The sequence below is a fragment of the Arachis ipaensis genome, chromosome B10 (genome assembly GCF_059453495.1).
Source record: "Arachis ipaensis isolate K30076 ecotype BB chromosome B10, ASM5945349v1, whole genome shotgun sequence".
NCBI lineage: Eukaryota > Viridiplantae > Streptophyta > Magnoliopsida > Fabales > Fabaceae > Arachis > Arachis ipaensis.
Window position 1 is genome coordinate 33702694 of NC_142435.1, and position 15606 is coordinate 33718299.

At 36.0% G+C, this 15606-nt stretch overlaps 1 protein-coding gene across 1 annotated transcript; it reads left to right on the top strand.

Moving 5' to 3' along the window:
* Positions 1 to 13809: 13809 nt before the first annotated feature.
* Positions 13810 to 14655, top strand: LOC148579638 (uncharacterized). The gene is made up of 2 exons (XM_088490842.1): positions 13810 to 14307; positions 14404 to 14655. The coding sequence occupies exons 1-2, from the start codon at positions 13810 to 13812 to the stop codon at positions 14653 to 14655; spliced, it is 750 nt and encodes a 249-aa protein (XP_088346968.1).
* Positions 14656 to 15606: the final 951 nt, after the last annotated feature.

Below are 15606 nucleotides of genomic sequence, written 5' to 3' on the forward strand. Positions count from 1 at the left end.
GAAATTTGAATCTTTAATTAACCTAAACTCTCACCAAACACATGAAACAACCTATACAATTCTAATACAATACATAGCTACCCATGATTCCCACTTTTTTTCACATACTCATGCATTCTCTTTAATTCACATTCCATATGCATTGTTATTGTTACTTTACTTTAGGGCATTTTTGTCCCCTTTTTATTGCATTTTTTTATGTTTTTGTTTCTTTTATTTTTTTTGTTTCTTTTTCTACATTTTTTTTCACATTTTTTTTCAATCTAAAATATATACAAGGGCATCAATGCATATGGTTTTACATATTTAATGCATGAATATGTACCCAATTTCCAATATTTTCAATCAAAAATACAAAATACAATTTTACCGCAACCAATGTCCCAAGTTTTCCATACCCAAATGATACACACCTTCACTAGCCTAAGCTAATCAAAGATCCAAATTAAGGGATATTTATTGTTTTTTCACTTAGGGGTAGTGATGTGCTACAATTAAGAACAAAAGGATTAAATAGGCTCAAAATTGGCTAACAATGGTTAATGAAAGGTAGGATATTTGGGTAAGTAAGCTAAATAAAATGATAGCCTCAATCATATAAATGCACGTATACATGGAATAATGGACATAAAGAATCAAACAAATCAAAGATTACAATCATAAAAGGAGAATGATACACACAAGAATGAAAATAAGTGGTTATATGATGTAACCACACAATTAGGCTCAAAACTCACATGCTTGTGTTCTTAGCTCAAAAACCATGTTCCAAAATGAATTCTTCAAGCAAGTTCAACAGAAAAAAAATTTTTGAATTGGTAGGGTGCCTTAAAACAATTTTTCTTGGAAAAAAAATCATCACCCTAACCAAGTAGTCCTAACATAAAAAGGAGTGGTAAAATATGTACAAATTTTAACTATCATGCAACCTATCATGCAATGAAACAACTAACTAACAAAGGAAATCAAGAATTAGTGTTGAAAGAAAGAGATTGTTACCCATGGAGGTCGGTCGGACAACCTCCCCACACTTAGAAATTTGCACCGTCCTCGGTGCATGCTGGTGCACGAAATTGTGATCATCAACAATGGCGCCAAAGGACTTGGAGCTCTTAAACGTGAATCACACTTTGTCACAATTTCGCACAACTAATCAGCAAGTGCACTAGGTCGTCCAAGTAATAAACCTTACGTGAGTAAGGGTCGATCCCACGGAGACTGTCGGCTTGAGGCAAGCTATGGTCACCTTGTAAATCTCAGTCAGGCGAATTCAGATGGTGATGGAGAATTGATAATTAAAAGATGAATAGAACATAAAATAAAGATAGAGATACTTATGTAATTCTTTGGTTGGAATTTCAGATAAGCGTATGAAGATGCTTTGTTCCTCCTGAACCTCTGCTTTCCTATTGCCTTCTTCCAATCATTCATACTCCTTTCCATGGCAAGCTTTATGTTGGGCATCACCTTTGTCAATGGCTACTTCCCGTCCTCTCAGTGAAAACGTTCTAAATGCGCTGTCACCGCACGGCTAATCATCTGTCGGTTCTCGATCATGTCGGAATAGGATCCATTGATCCTTTTGCGTCTGTCACACACCCCACAATCGCGAGTTTGAAGCTCGTCACAGTCATCCCTTCCCAGATCCTACTCAGAATACCACAGACAAGGTTTAGACATTCCGGATCTCAAGAATGGCCGCCAATAATTCTAGCCTATACCACGAAGGTTCCAATCTTAGATTAGAAACCCAAGAGATACGCATTCAAGCCATTGCTAGTAGAACAGAGGTGGTTGTCAGGCACATGTTCATGGGTGAGAATGATGATGAGTGTCACGGATCATCACATTCATCAAGTTGAAGAACGAATGAATATCTTGGAGAATAAATAGACTTGAGTTGAATAGAAAAACAATAGTACTTTGTATTAATTCATGAAGAACAGCAGAGCTCCACACCTTAATCTATGGTGTGTAGAAACTCCACCGTTGAGAATACATAAGAACATGGTCTAGGCATAGCCGTGAGGCCAGCCGCCAAACGTGTCTAAGATAGCATAAGACTTATCAAAGATGAAAATACAATAGTATAAGGTCCTATTTATAGAGAACTAGTAGCCTAGGGTTTACAGAAATCAGTAATTAATGCAGAAATCTTCTTCCGGGTCCACTTGGTGTGTGCTTGGGCTGAGCATTGAAGCTTCCATGTGTAGAGACTTTTCTTAGAGTTAAACGCCAGCTTTTGTGCCAGTTTGGGCGTTTAACTCCAGCTTTTGTGCCAGTTTTGGAGTTAAACGCCAGAATTCTTGAGCTGACTTGGAACGCCTGTTTGGGCCATCAAATCTCGAGCAAAGTATGGACTATTATATATTGCTGGAAAGCCCAGGATGTCTACTTTTCAACGCAATTGAGAGCGCGCCAATTGGGCTTCTGTAGCTCCATAAAATCCACTTTGAGTGCAGGGAGGTCAGAATCCAACAGCATCTGCAGTCCTTTTTCAGCCTCTGAATCGGATTTTTGCTCAGGTCCCTCAATTTCAGCCAGAAAATACCTGAAATCACAGAAAAATACACAAACTCATAGTAAAGTCCAGAAGAGTGATTTTTATTTAAAAACTAATAAAAATATAATAAAAACTAATTAAAATATACTAAAAATATACTAAAAACAATGCCTAAAAGCGTATAAATTATCCGCTCATCACATGCAAAGAAGAGCAAGGTGGACGGGTTGCTACAATTGATGAGCTCCTTCAAAAGGTTGTGCGGGTGAACTTGTTTGTTGGCCCATTTAGAAGCTTTTCCTTTTCCTCTTTTGGTGGCCAACCTAAAAGAAAAGAAAAAGAAAGAAAATTAAGCCTACAACAAGAATATCAAAGCAAATAGAACATATGCGGGGGCTAATGCCAAATAAGAGTAAGGTTCTCACTACATGTTAGCTACGCATGTAAGTGAGAGAACAATATAGGGAAAGGGCATATCAACTAATACTTGATGCAAGAGTAAAATCAAAGCATGAGGAGCATGTTGAGCATCAAGTTCAAACAAGAATTGACACGAACAAGATTAGTGATAAGCATGAAAGTATTTGGTCCCATCCTAACTCAATAATAATGAAGTACAAAAACAAAGAATAATGAATTAGGAGGGACTAAAGCACTAATCTTGTGTGTGGAACAAATATGACCATTAATGCTAAACAAGTCACGAAGCACCAAAACAATGCAAGAAGTTCTCAACAATTGAGTAAGAGAATTCAACACCATTATTAAAATGAGAAACGTAGAAAATAAAATGAGAACAAGCTATGAAAACAAAATTAAAATACAATTAATGAAAATAAGCAAATCCAATAAAAGAAAATGGAAGAAGAGAAAAAAAAGAAATTTTTTTAATATATTTTTTTATTTAAATATTATTATTATTATTATTATTATTATTATTATTATTATTATTATTATTATTATTATTATTATTATTATTATTATTATTATTATTATTATTATTATTATTATTATTATTAATTTTTAATTTATTTTTTTTTTTTTGGAGAGGAAAAAGAAGAAAGTAAGAAAGGAAGAAGAGAGAAAAAGAAAGGTAGAAAGAAAGAAGTAGACAAGAAAAAGGAAAAAGAAAGGAAGGAGAAAGGAGAAAAACAGGGTGCAATCCACGCATAAGCGCCATGCGTGCTTACGTGTGGATGCAGCAGGGACAATCCACGCGTAAGCATCATGCGTGCCTATGCGTGGATGCAGCAGGGGCAATCCACGCATAAACGTCATGCGTGCGTACACGTGGATTGCGTCAGGGACAATCGGCGCGTAAGCGTCACGCACGCGTACGCGTGGATTGTGCTTTTCGCACAGTGCTCGCACGTTGTTCGCACAACTCTCGGGAAAATGTACCAAGAGTTGCAAATGCGCAATCCACGCGTAAGCGCCATGCGTGCTTAAGCGTGGATTGAAAAAAAAAATTTTAAGGAAGCCTAAAACAGAATTGAACACTCTCCTAACCTATAAACATTCTAAAGTAACTAAAATTCAAATTTAACAAAAATCTTTTAGTTTTTGAAAAAATTTTCGAATACACTACAAACAAAACTTACACTTCAAGCAACCTACTTTAACAACAATCTAAACTAATCAAAACACACTACTACAACCTATTAATCGAAACAAAATGTATAAAAGTACAGAAAAGAAGAAAACTACCTATAATGGCAACTCAAATCACTTATTAACCAAATCTAAAAGAGAGTGGAAAGAGTTTACCATGGTGGGGTGTCTCCCACCTAGCACTTTTAGTTTAAGTCCTTAAGTTGGACATTTGGTGGGGGTCCTTGCTAGGGTGGTTTATGCTTGAATTCATCCTTGAATTCCCACCATTGTTTGCATCTTCAATGTCCACCGGGATCCCAAATTAGGCGCATAGAGCCCTCGAGTAGGCTTAAGTAAATGGGAAGGCCCCATGAGTTTTGATTGTTGAAATGAATTCCAGGGTCCCAAACCTTGTTCTTGCACCCATCTTCTCGTTGACTATCATAGTTAAATTTGGGTGACAAGGCTTGTGAATTCTCAATTAGGCATCCAAACATTCTCCTAGACCCATGCAATTTGGTTCTACACCAACCATTGCTATTCAACATTGAGCATACAACCATCATGAACTTAGAGTGATGTTTCCAACCACTACACAACTCTCTCCTACTCTTAATTCCACAAAGAGCTCTAAGTTGACCATCATTTTCACTCAAACCATATTCAAGGGAGAAGGTAAAGATTAGCGATAAGCATTTTACCCACTTGAATGTTGTGTTGGATGATGGTGACTTAGGGAGGGGTGGTCCCAATTATCTTGCAAGCTCCACTCCCTTGTGCTCTTCCTTGACTATCTCCACCTCTTTACAACTTTCCTCAACTTCAACTTCTTCCTCTTGTTGACTTCGTTCTAATTCAATCTCTTCTTCATTGCTCACCAAGGGTATGAGGGGTGAGGTATCTTCTTCCTTAATCTCCATGTCAAGCCCAATGGGGGAGGATTCAATTGTACATAAGAATTCATCAATGATTGAATCCATCTCTTGATCAACCTCTTCAAAGTTTTCCACCATGATATGCCTTGGAGGTTGTACACCCTCCTCAACATCAATATCAAGCTTATTGAAAAAGGGCTCTCTAATGCCACATTCCCATGGACTTCCAACATCTCCTAGGTCTTCAACCACTTCTTTTTTTCCAATTTCCTCAACTTCCTCTCCTTGTGACAATTCTTGCTTCCACTCTTCTTCTACACCTTGAAGCTCTAAACTCACTCCCTCACTATGCTCCTTGATTGCTTCTCCACATTCAACAATGGGAGTGCCTTGATCGCGTAGGCTAGGCGGGAGGAGACCATGTTGCGAACGGCTTCTGCCACGGTGGCAATCTTGGCTTCTAACTCCTTGAACTCTTTATCCGTCCCCTCTTGTTGCCTTAGGATATGAGATTCAAGAACTCTTAGTTCTTGCGTGAGGGCTTCATCGGGAGGCGATGGTGGAGGAGAGGGTTCATTATTTGAGGAAAAGGCATTATAGTTGGAAGGTGGTTCATATTGGTAGGGATATGGAGATGGTATATATGGAGGTGGTTCTTGGGAGTAGTTGTGTTGGAATTGTGGTGGTTCTATGTATGGTTCATATGGCTCATAAGGTGGTTGGTACGGTGGGTACGGATTAGGGTCATATGGGGGTGTTTGGTGAAAAGGGGCTTGTGAGTAAGGTGGTTCAAAATTATGTTGAGGAGGTGGTTCATAGGCATATGGTGGTGGTTGTTGACAATCACAATAAGGGTCACCACATCCATTAGATTGATATGCATTAGAATTGGAATTATACCTATAAGGAACCGGAGGTTGTTGCCAAGAAGGGTGATCAATCCCTTGAGGCTCCCTCCACCTTTGATTGTTACATCCTTGATGCATGTTATCATTATAGCTTCTATTCCCTACAACATAGTTTGAGCCAAACTCATAGCCAAAGGGGTGAGAATTCATAATAGCAAATAAAAAAAAAGCTAACAAAAATAAGCAACAAAGTCCTAAAGCTAACAAAAACTAACAAATAAGCAAAAGGCAAACATATTTACAATATTCACAATAGCCAATAATATAACACCATTGCAACTCCCCGACAACGGCGCCATTTTGATAATGAAAGATTGAGTGTCGGTCTAGAATTTCTCTCATAGAAATAAAAACTTCGTTGTAAGCATAGCTCCAAACCAACAAACAATTCTCACATCAAAAATTTTGGTTGTCACAAGTACAAACCCCAACAAGAATTAACCGAAGTATTTAAACCTCGAGTCGTCTCACAAGGAATTGTAATGAAGTGTTTAATTATTGGCTATGAAGATGCAAAGGGGTTTGATTTGGAAATTGACAAGAAAATATAAATGACAAGAAAGTAAAATAACAAAAACTAATAAAAGAAATAGAAAGAACTCTTGGCTAGACATAGGTAATTGAGATCACCATATATCCTTGTCTACAAACCAAATATTGATAATTATAAGGAACCAAGCTCATTAAGTCTACTTCCAAAAGCCTTAAGTACGTAATATCTACTCCTAGGCTTGAAGTACGTCAAATGGCTTGATCAACATCAATCCATAAGTCCTAACCTATCTACTAATTAGATTAGTAGTGGGTTAGTGTCAATGGTTATCAAATTGATCACCAAGGATTCTCAAATCACCAATTCAATGAGACCCAATGACTCAAGGTCACTCAATTCCCTTAGCCTAGGCCAAGAGTAAAGAAAACTACTCAAAAACTAATGAAAACATTTTATCAAACACCTAGTGTGCAAGAAAGGTAAACATCACAAAATGCAAGAATTAAAGAAACCCACAACTAACATAAGCAAGAAATTAATAATAACAATCAAGATCAACATAAAAGAGACATGGAAACATAAAATTGCATTAAAAGAAATCAAGATCCAATAATTGTTCATCAACATAAGAGAGAGCAAAATAAGAAATTAACAAGAGAAAATAAGAAGATTAAGACAATAGAACACTAAAATATAAAGAGAATTAAAATCAAAGCAAGAATTAAAAGAGAAATTTGAGAGTGATTAACTTAACTTTACCCTAATTTCTATCCTAAATCTAGAGAGAGGAGAGAGCTTCTCTCTCTAGAATTCTACCCTAAAACATGATGAAAACTAAACTATCACTACTTGGTTCACCCCCCTCCCTCAATCCTTGGGTTCAATAGCATCAGAAATGAGTTGGAATGGGCCCAAAATGCTTTAGAAATCACTGGCCACGAGTTGCTAAAATGGACCCACGCTGATCCTGCAACGCGTGCGCGTGATGCATGTGTACACATTCTTGAACGCCGAGCAACTATAGCAAATTTTATATCATTTTGAAACCCCGGATGTTATCTTTCCAACGCAACTAGAACCGCCTCATTTGGATCTCTGTGGCTCAAGTTATGATCGATTGAGTAGGAAGAGGTCAGGCTTGACAGCTTTGCGATTCCTTCATTTCTTCATGAGTTCTCCCACTTTGCATGCTTTTCCTTCATTCTTTCAATCCAATCTTTGCCTTCTAAACATGAAATCACTTAACAAACATATCAAGGAATCGAATGAAATTAAAGTGAGTTAAATTTAGCTATTTTAAGGCCTAAAAAGCATATTTTCACACTTAAGCACAAATTTAGGGAGAATTACAAAACCATGCTATTTCATTGAATAAATGTGAGAAAAGTTGATAAAATCTCCCAAATCAAGTACAAGATATACCACAAAATTAGGATTTATCAGGCTCGTTGTAGTATAAAGGAGGTGTTTGCCATGAGTGTTGCCCATACACAATTGGTTCCTCCCTAAATTGATTCTCCCACTCCATGAAGCAATCCCAATTTGGATTCATCATACCCTATAAAACATTCACAACCAAGCTCCAAGCAACAAGGGTGATAGCTCATAGAGAATGTAGCAAATAAAAACAAAGGACATTAATAAACAAGAAAAACAAAAACCTAAATATTAACAAAAACAACCAAATAACCAAAAAGTAAACTATTTACACTATCAACATATTCACAATAAAACCAAAAGTAAGCACTCAATTGCATCCCTGGAAACGGCGCCAAATTTGATAAGAGAAGAATTTATCGTCGATCTAGATTTTCACAAAATAGAATTCCGTCCTTGAGAGTATTGTCTAGACCAACAATGAATTCTCCAATCAAATGTTTTAAATTCAAAACGTAATAACCGAGAGTCTTTCAACATCGGGTCGTTCTCCCTAGGATACAATTGGAAGTATTAAACTTTTGGTTGTGAAGGCAAAAAGAGGTTTTGTAGTCAAAGAACGAAATATTAAAAGAACTAAGAAATAAAAGAACTAAGGAATTAGCAAAATTGGGAATTAATGCAAGTAAAGAGAAAACAAGATCAAAACTAGTGAAAATGCTAAGATATATAAAAGAGAGCCTTGGCTTGGGAATGAAAATCCAAGAAATCCTATCATCGCCATAACCACAACTATGATAATTATGATGAGTCAATCTCGCCTAGTTAACCCCTTACATCGAGGAGTAAGTCAAGCAAGCATAATTGACCTTAATTCATAAGTCCTAGCTAACTCACCAAACTAGTTGATAAAAAGCTAGCGTCAATGGAAACAAGAGTCAACTAACTACCCAAGAATTATCACTAAATATCGGACATTATGACTCTAGTACCCTAGGAACTCAAATCCCAAGCCAATGTGTGAAAATATACTCAAAACTCATAATTGGCATTTTCACAAACACCTTGTGTGCATACAAGTAAAACATGAAAAATTGTAAGGGAAAATGGAAAACTATAACCAACCATTCACAAAATCAAATATAAACAAGCAATCAAACATAAAGAGAGCATAAAGCATTAAATTCATCAATCAAAACTTCAAGAAACTCAAAATTGCAATTATGAACAAGTAACTTGAACCAAAAGGAAATGAAAGTAAAAGTGCTATAATTAAAGAAGAAATTGAGAGTACTTAGAAGCAAAATCCAAAATCAAGCTTGCTATAAAATGCTACAATGGAGATGGAAATGAAACCCTAGGAGAGCAATCTACTCTACTCCTACACCTACTCCTAATTAACTATGCTAAGAAAATGTAAAATGTGGCCTTCTACTCTAATGCCTTCATATGGCTTCAATCCCCCTTGATATAGCACTTCATTTCAGCCTTCCAGCCTTCCAAAATGGGCTAAGAGGCCTCAGAAATCGCGAAGTACGTGTTTTTTTAACGAAATCACGTGCAGGGTCCTGTACGTACGCACACATGGAAATTCCTTCTTGTGCGCATGCACAGATGCTTGTGCGCACACACACTTTGCTATGTGTACTTTTCCTTATTTTCTTCATGTTTTCTCTCTTGTACATGCTTCTTCCACTTTTGGCTATCCATTCTTGCCTCTAAGGTTTGAAAGCACTCAACAAACATGTCATGGCATCAAATGGAATAAAAGTGGAATTAAATTGCTCATTTCAAGCACAAAATTGCGTGTTTTCACATTTAGGATCAATTTGGGGACAAAACACAAAATTATACTATTTTGGTGCTTAAGTGTGAGTTCATGTGCTAGAATCCATCGAAATTGAGTCAAAATATATCATCAAATATGGACTCATCAAGTGACTTGTCTGCCATTTCCAATGAGATCTTGGCAGCTTGCACCTCAAAGATTCCCAGCCTCTCCGTTACAGAGAGAGGCATAAAGTTTATGCTTGACCCTAGGTCACATAAAGCCTTCTCAAAGGTAATTGTCCCTATGGTGCAGGCAATTAGGAAGCGTTCGGGATCCGGCAGCTTCTGAGGTAGGTTCTTCTGAACTAAGGCATTGAGTTCCTTGGTGAGCACTGGAGGTTCTTCCTCCAATGTATCTATTCCAAATAATTTGGCATTTAGCTTTATCAGAATTCCTAGGTACCGAGCAACTTGCTCTTCGCTAGTCTCATCTTCCTCATCAGAGGAGGAGTATTCTTCAGAGTCCATAATCTGCAACAAGGCTTTCAAGGAAACTTCTATAGTCTCTCATGAGCCTTGGTTTCTTGTATCCTTCACCTTACACTATACCTTACCCTTACATTTAAATCTTATGGATATTAGGTATTTGAACTTATGTATATATATATATATATATATATGTTGAGATCTCTTGCTTTTCTAAAAGGTTTTTTTTAAGGCTATGTATTATCTTATGTATTATTTTAATTTTCGAGAACGAAAATTTTTATAAGGTGGGTGGAATGTAAGACCCAAGACTTTTGAAAAGTCCTATTTTAAACTAATCTCAAACCATACATTATTTACAGTTTTATTTTCAAGAAATTGTTTTATTGAAAATAATTAAAGGCAGTTTTGATTAATTGGATTTGAGATAAATTAAGATTTTTATCCCAACTCACTACCAGAAATACGGACATTACCAACGGGAAGATACCCACGAACTAAAAAGAGTGGCAAATTTATATGATCGTGGTAATCACTTGCAACGTCTTGTATTTCCGTGGCCGAATTTTATGAAATTTTTCGACGATTTTGTTTGTTCGTGGCTAACTTGAGATGAGTTCTCTCAATGACCACAGACTCAATGATTACCGTAGCAAAATCGAACGATTTTCACTTTTAAATTCCGCGTTTAATTTGGTTTTGTCCTCCATCCCTCTCAAAATATTTTTATGCAGTTTTTACTTTTTCAAAATTTAAACCGTAACTTAAAGGTAAATTCGATTTATCATGTGCAGGCTTTTCCAATTCTTCAATTGTTGAATTCTTCTCCCTCCTTTTGAGTGCTGCCATGAAAAATTAATAAAGTATACTAATGGTTTGATTTTAGATGTTGTTGATGATGTGCAATTTTCTCACTTCGTATGATCCTTGAATTTGGCCATATCTCTGAATCATGTATTTTTTTACTTAGTATTAGCTAGGCGCTGATTTGATTAATTTTTTCTTTTTGATTTAAATGTAGTTTTTTAATGTGGTTGTATTATTCATTACTTGTTACTAAATCAGATTGTAATGTAACCAAAAAGACTAAATTATATACATACAATTTTAATATTTATATTTTAGTTGTTACATTTTTTGTGCGTGTTCTTTTTGGTCAAATGTAGTTTAAATTAGAGACTTTGGTGATAGAATAAAATGATTCAATTGAAAATAAATGTTAAAATTATAAAAAAGAGTACTTATAAAAAGAGTACATATTTATCTTTGATAAAATAGTTCTAACTAATTTTAGAAAGTAAAAGATACTAACTATGATTTTATTGAAATAATAACTAATTTAATTATTAATTATTTAATTACTCACTCTTAATTTATGGCAACATTAATAAACAGAATTTTAACTTTTAAAATTCAGAATATTAGTTTTATACCTATATTTTATTAATTTAATTTAAAAAATAAATTAAAATTATTTTTATGGGAGTTCATTTTTTAATTATGTACAAAAAAAATTTTTCTTCAATTTAAAGGTATCAAATTCTTAAGTTTTAAGTTTATTTATTTTAATTTTTACTGATGTCATTTTTTTTAAATTTAACGAGTAAAAATTTTAAATTCTAATTAATATGTGAAATTTTTTAATATAATTTAAAGTTGTAAATTTTACAATTTGATATTTTTTTATTAAAATTAAATTTTACTCTAAATTAAAAAGTTATAGTTAGTTCACTAAACAAAATTCAAATTAACATCTATAATAAGATGAAGCAATTTTGAGCGGCAATGTTAAGCACAACTTTTATTAAGTAGCCCACTCACCCAGTCTTAACAATAACTTCCTTCCACTATTTTCAAAATCCCTATTTGTTAGCTCCTGCAATTGATTCAAGTTTGATAACATGCAGCCAACCCTTTCGTTAATAACATTTTCTTCCGTTTCTCCCGATCGTAATTTCTTAACTCCTGCACTCAGATCAATTCAGCTAACCTTCAGAGTAATTCGCTCAAGACGTTCCTGTTTAGATTCTAGGTACGATCACATCGGACGTTCTGTGAAAGAGTAGGGACCATGATTTGCAGTTCGAGTACCGTCAGTTTGAGTCGCCGAAGAAGCAAGCAAAATCGGTGGAATCAGAATTCCGAATCGCGAAGAAGATTTTCATGACATCATTTTGTTTTTTATATTTCTTTTAGTTAACAATGAAAGTTAATTTTAGACTTTTTTTTTTTTTTATTCCAACATGCATTCTTTCTTTTGTTACTGGTTGTAGATAGATTCTAAATCACCAATTGGCATTTTGAAAGATGTTATGCAACTGACAATTGAAGGCCGCAAAGCAGCTGCAAATTACATCCGAAAAGTAAGTATTGTACCTTAATTTTTTATCATCTTCGAAGGAGTCAAATCATGACCTATTAATTTTTTAGCTTAATTCTTTATCTCTATTTTGCTTAACAGATTTTATTGGAGTACACAAAGCAACTGGAGTATCGACAGGGTGTATAATTTAGTGGCCGAAGTTATGTGTATTTTTTACTATTTACCTGAAAATATTTTTGCATGTGGATTGTCTGTGTAACAAGAAATGGAGAGCTTGATAAATTCATTATTTTGATACTTTCAAGATTTGTATCATTTTAGCAAAGTTTGATATTTATTTTGTAATAGTTTTATTTGAATATTTTTTTAACATTAAATCCATTAATCTAGGATATTTGCTTTTCAATACTAAGTATTTGTTAATTTTATATTTTTATACTATGGATAATACGTATAGGAATGTGATTAACTTTTTTAATATTATATGATGTAATTTTATATTAAAGAGCATTTTTATTATGATATTTTTTTTAATTTAACTTCTATCGTTAGCCACGGAAAAAAGTATGGCAAAAAAGCCCGGCCTGGTCAATTTTATCACAGGTAAATGTTTTATTTTGCCACAGAAAAGAGTGTGCCTAAACGTGCTAAAGTTGTGGCTAACCAAATGTCTCCACAGGTGTTAAAACCGTGGCTATTGGAGTAAAAAGCGTGGCTAACTAAAAACGCGTCGCCCTCCCTAGCCACGGATGTTCATTTGTTACAAAAGCATAATTGCCACAGTTTTTTTGGAGTTTAACCACGGATTTTTCCGTGGCTAAACCCCTTCTTTTTGGTAGTGACTCTATAATTATGGAGTATTTTACTATTTACAATTTAAAGTTTTAGAAATACGAAAATAATGAGGTTTGGCTATTTAAATCAGAACTTCATCTAATTTATGATTATTGAATTATTTTCTATATTTAAATTATAGAGTTGGTAGTTGTGAAATAATAAAGATTTTTATATGATTTGGACTAAATAATTAATATTTTAAAATATTGATACTACTATTTTGGAAAATAAAGAAATTAACTATATTATTTCTAATTTTTGGATTTGAACATTTTATTGAAAATAATTTGTAAAATTGATGATCGAATAGTATTTCTATATATTATTATTATTGGATTAGAATTTATTTCCAATTACCATATTATCCCTATTTTTATTTGAAATTACAGAACTACCCCTAACCCTAAATCTAACCTAACACCCCCACACACTCACCAAACCCCAGCCACCATAAAACCCAAGGAGCAGCAGCTGCTGCCCCACACCCTCACTCTCATCAAACAGCATAGTTTCCCTGTGAAAGAAAGGAAGGAAGAAAGAAAGGGGACAGAGGGGAAGGGAGCAGCAGGAAAGGGGAAGGGAGAAGAAGAGGAAGGCGGCGCGGTGGGTGTCACTGCCACCGCCGCCGCCGCTGTTGGCAAGGGATGGAGGAGATCCGAGACGGAAGGAGGGCGCCGGTGAAGAGAGGAGCCCGTGCCATCCTCGCGAAACGCCATTGCCGCCGCACCATCGAGAGTCGCGAGGAGAGGAAGGCGTCGCCGTTCCGTGTGGCCGCGCCAACATTGCCGTCAGGGTCTTCTTCGCCGCCGTCCTTGCTCGTCGTTTTCCTTAGAGTCATTGCCGTCGATCCTTGGCCCTGTCGCCGCCGCGAGTCGCTAACAAGGATCGGGGCTGAGGGAGAGGACAGTGTAAGGAGGGGGAGTTGTTGCTGCCGAAGACGCGAGCTGAAGGAGCCGCCTTCAGCCGCCGCCGTTGCGCCAGTCACCGCCGTATGCTGTCACTGCTGCGTGTGCCACCGCCGCCACCTCTGGTCTGTCACCGTTGAGCAGATCCGCGAAGAGAGAGAGAGAACCTGGGAAGAGGCCACTGCCGGAGGAGAAACCAATCTCGCCGCCGTGCCTGGCCGCCGGAAAAACCTCGCCGCCATCGCCGGAAAATTCTGCCGGTAAGGATTTAAGTTGGTCTTCGTTTCCTTTGGATTTCCAGAAGCTTCATTGTCGTTGTATGATTGGTTTCAGTTACCGTCGCCGGAGATCTGGTCGCCGCCACCACTCGAGGTGGTTGCCGGGGCTGCCGGCAAACCAATTCAGCTATCACCGCTGTTTCGTTTTCTTAGTTTGGTAAGTAATTGTGTTTCGAAAATCCCCGCTTTAGTGTTTGGTTATGTTTGGTTAAAGACCTTGAGGTTTGGTAAGGTAGGTTGGGTCCTGATGATTGCGTGTCGCATAAGTGTTGCTGTGACTGCTGTGCCGTTCCTTTTCTTTCTGTAAGTGTCTCGATCTCGAACCTTCGCCTTTAGCTTTCAGTTATGAGTTTTGAGATTTTGCGCAATATTGATGTGTTAGGAATTAGTATCCGAGCTTATATACGTGGCGTTGAGGCTGTTTCTGCTATTGAGAAAAATAAGCGGAGCTAGAATGTTGGTTGTTGGTTTCGGGCCGAGACGAAAGGCTTTCCTGTGACGCGTTTGGTTCATGTATTCGACGAGCCAAGGTAGGGGCTTTTTATACAAACTGATTCATTTTTAAAGTGGAAATTATTATAGATAGATATGCTTTACAAATGTATTTCTGGTGGTTATGTGAGTCTTATGAATTGTCTGGTTTTATCTTGAATGAATACGGGTGCCTGTTTGATTGAGCTAATGTCTGCTTTGGAAAATTGGAGATTTCTGGATTTGGTTGAATTGAAATGCTTTTTGATCATCTGAAAGTTTGAGTTTTTGGTTTTATTGGAAACTGATTTGGTCTTGAACCTGTCAGAAAGAGTTGATGATTGGTTTTGTTGGGACCCGAAAAGGGTGACAAGGTCCAAGTTTTAGGGGAGATGCTGCCGAAATTTCTAGAAAATCTGAGATTTTGATTAGAATTGTTATTTTGGAAAAGAATGAATTATGCTTTGACTTAAATGTTTGAGAAATAAATTATGTTTGAACTTGCCTTTTTAGGAAAATCTCTATATTTTGATGTAATTATTAAGAAAGGAATTATGCCTTAAAAAAAATTAATTTAAATATGAAAATTATGTTTTGGAATTTGATTTACATAAACAGATTTTGGAGGGGTTAAATGGATTTAAAATAAACATGGTTTTTAATTAATCTGTTTCACTTTACGAAATTTAGGAAGAGCTTGAAGTATTTTCGGGAACTTTGATTTATTAAAATTGAAACATTTCTCGAGCCCTTGGAAATAGATTTAAGAATGAAACTGAAATTGGTT

Bases quoted from the DNA above. Each gene is read 5' to 3' on its own strand.
- LOC148579638 (XM_088490842.1), top strand. From the start codon at position 13,810: ATGGAGGAGATCCGAGACGGAAGGAGGGCGCCGGTGAAGAGAGGAGCC. The intron at 14,308-14,403 runs GCCATCGCCGGA...GATTGGTTTCAG, and splicing joins GCCGCCGGAAAAACCTCGCC to TTACCGTCGCCGGAGATCTG.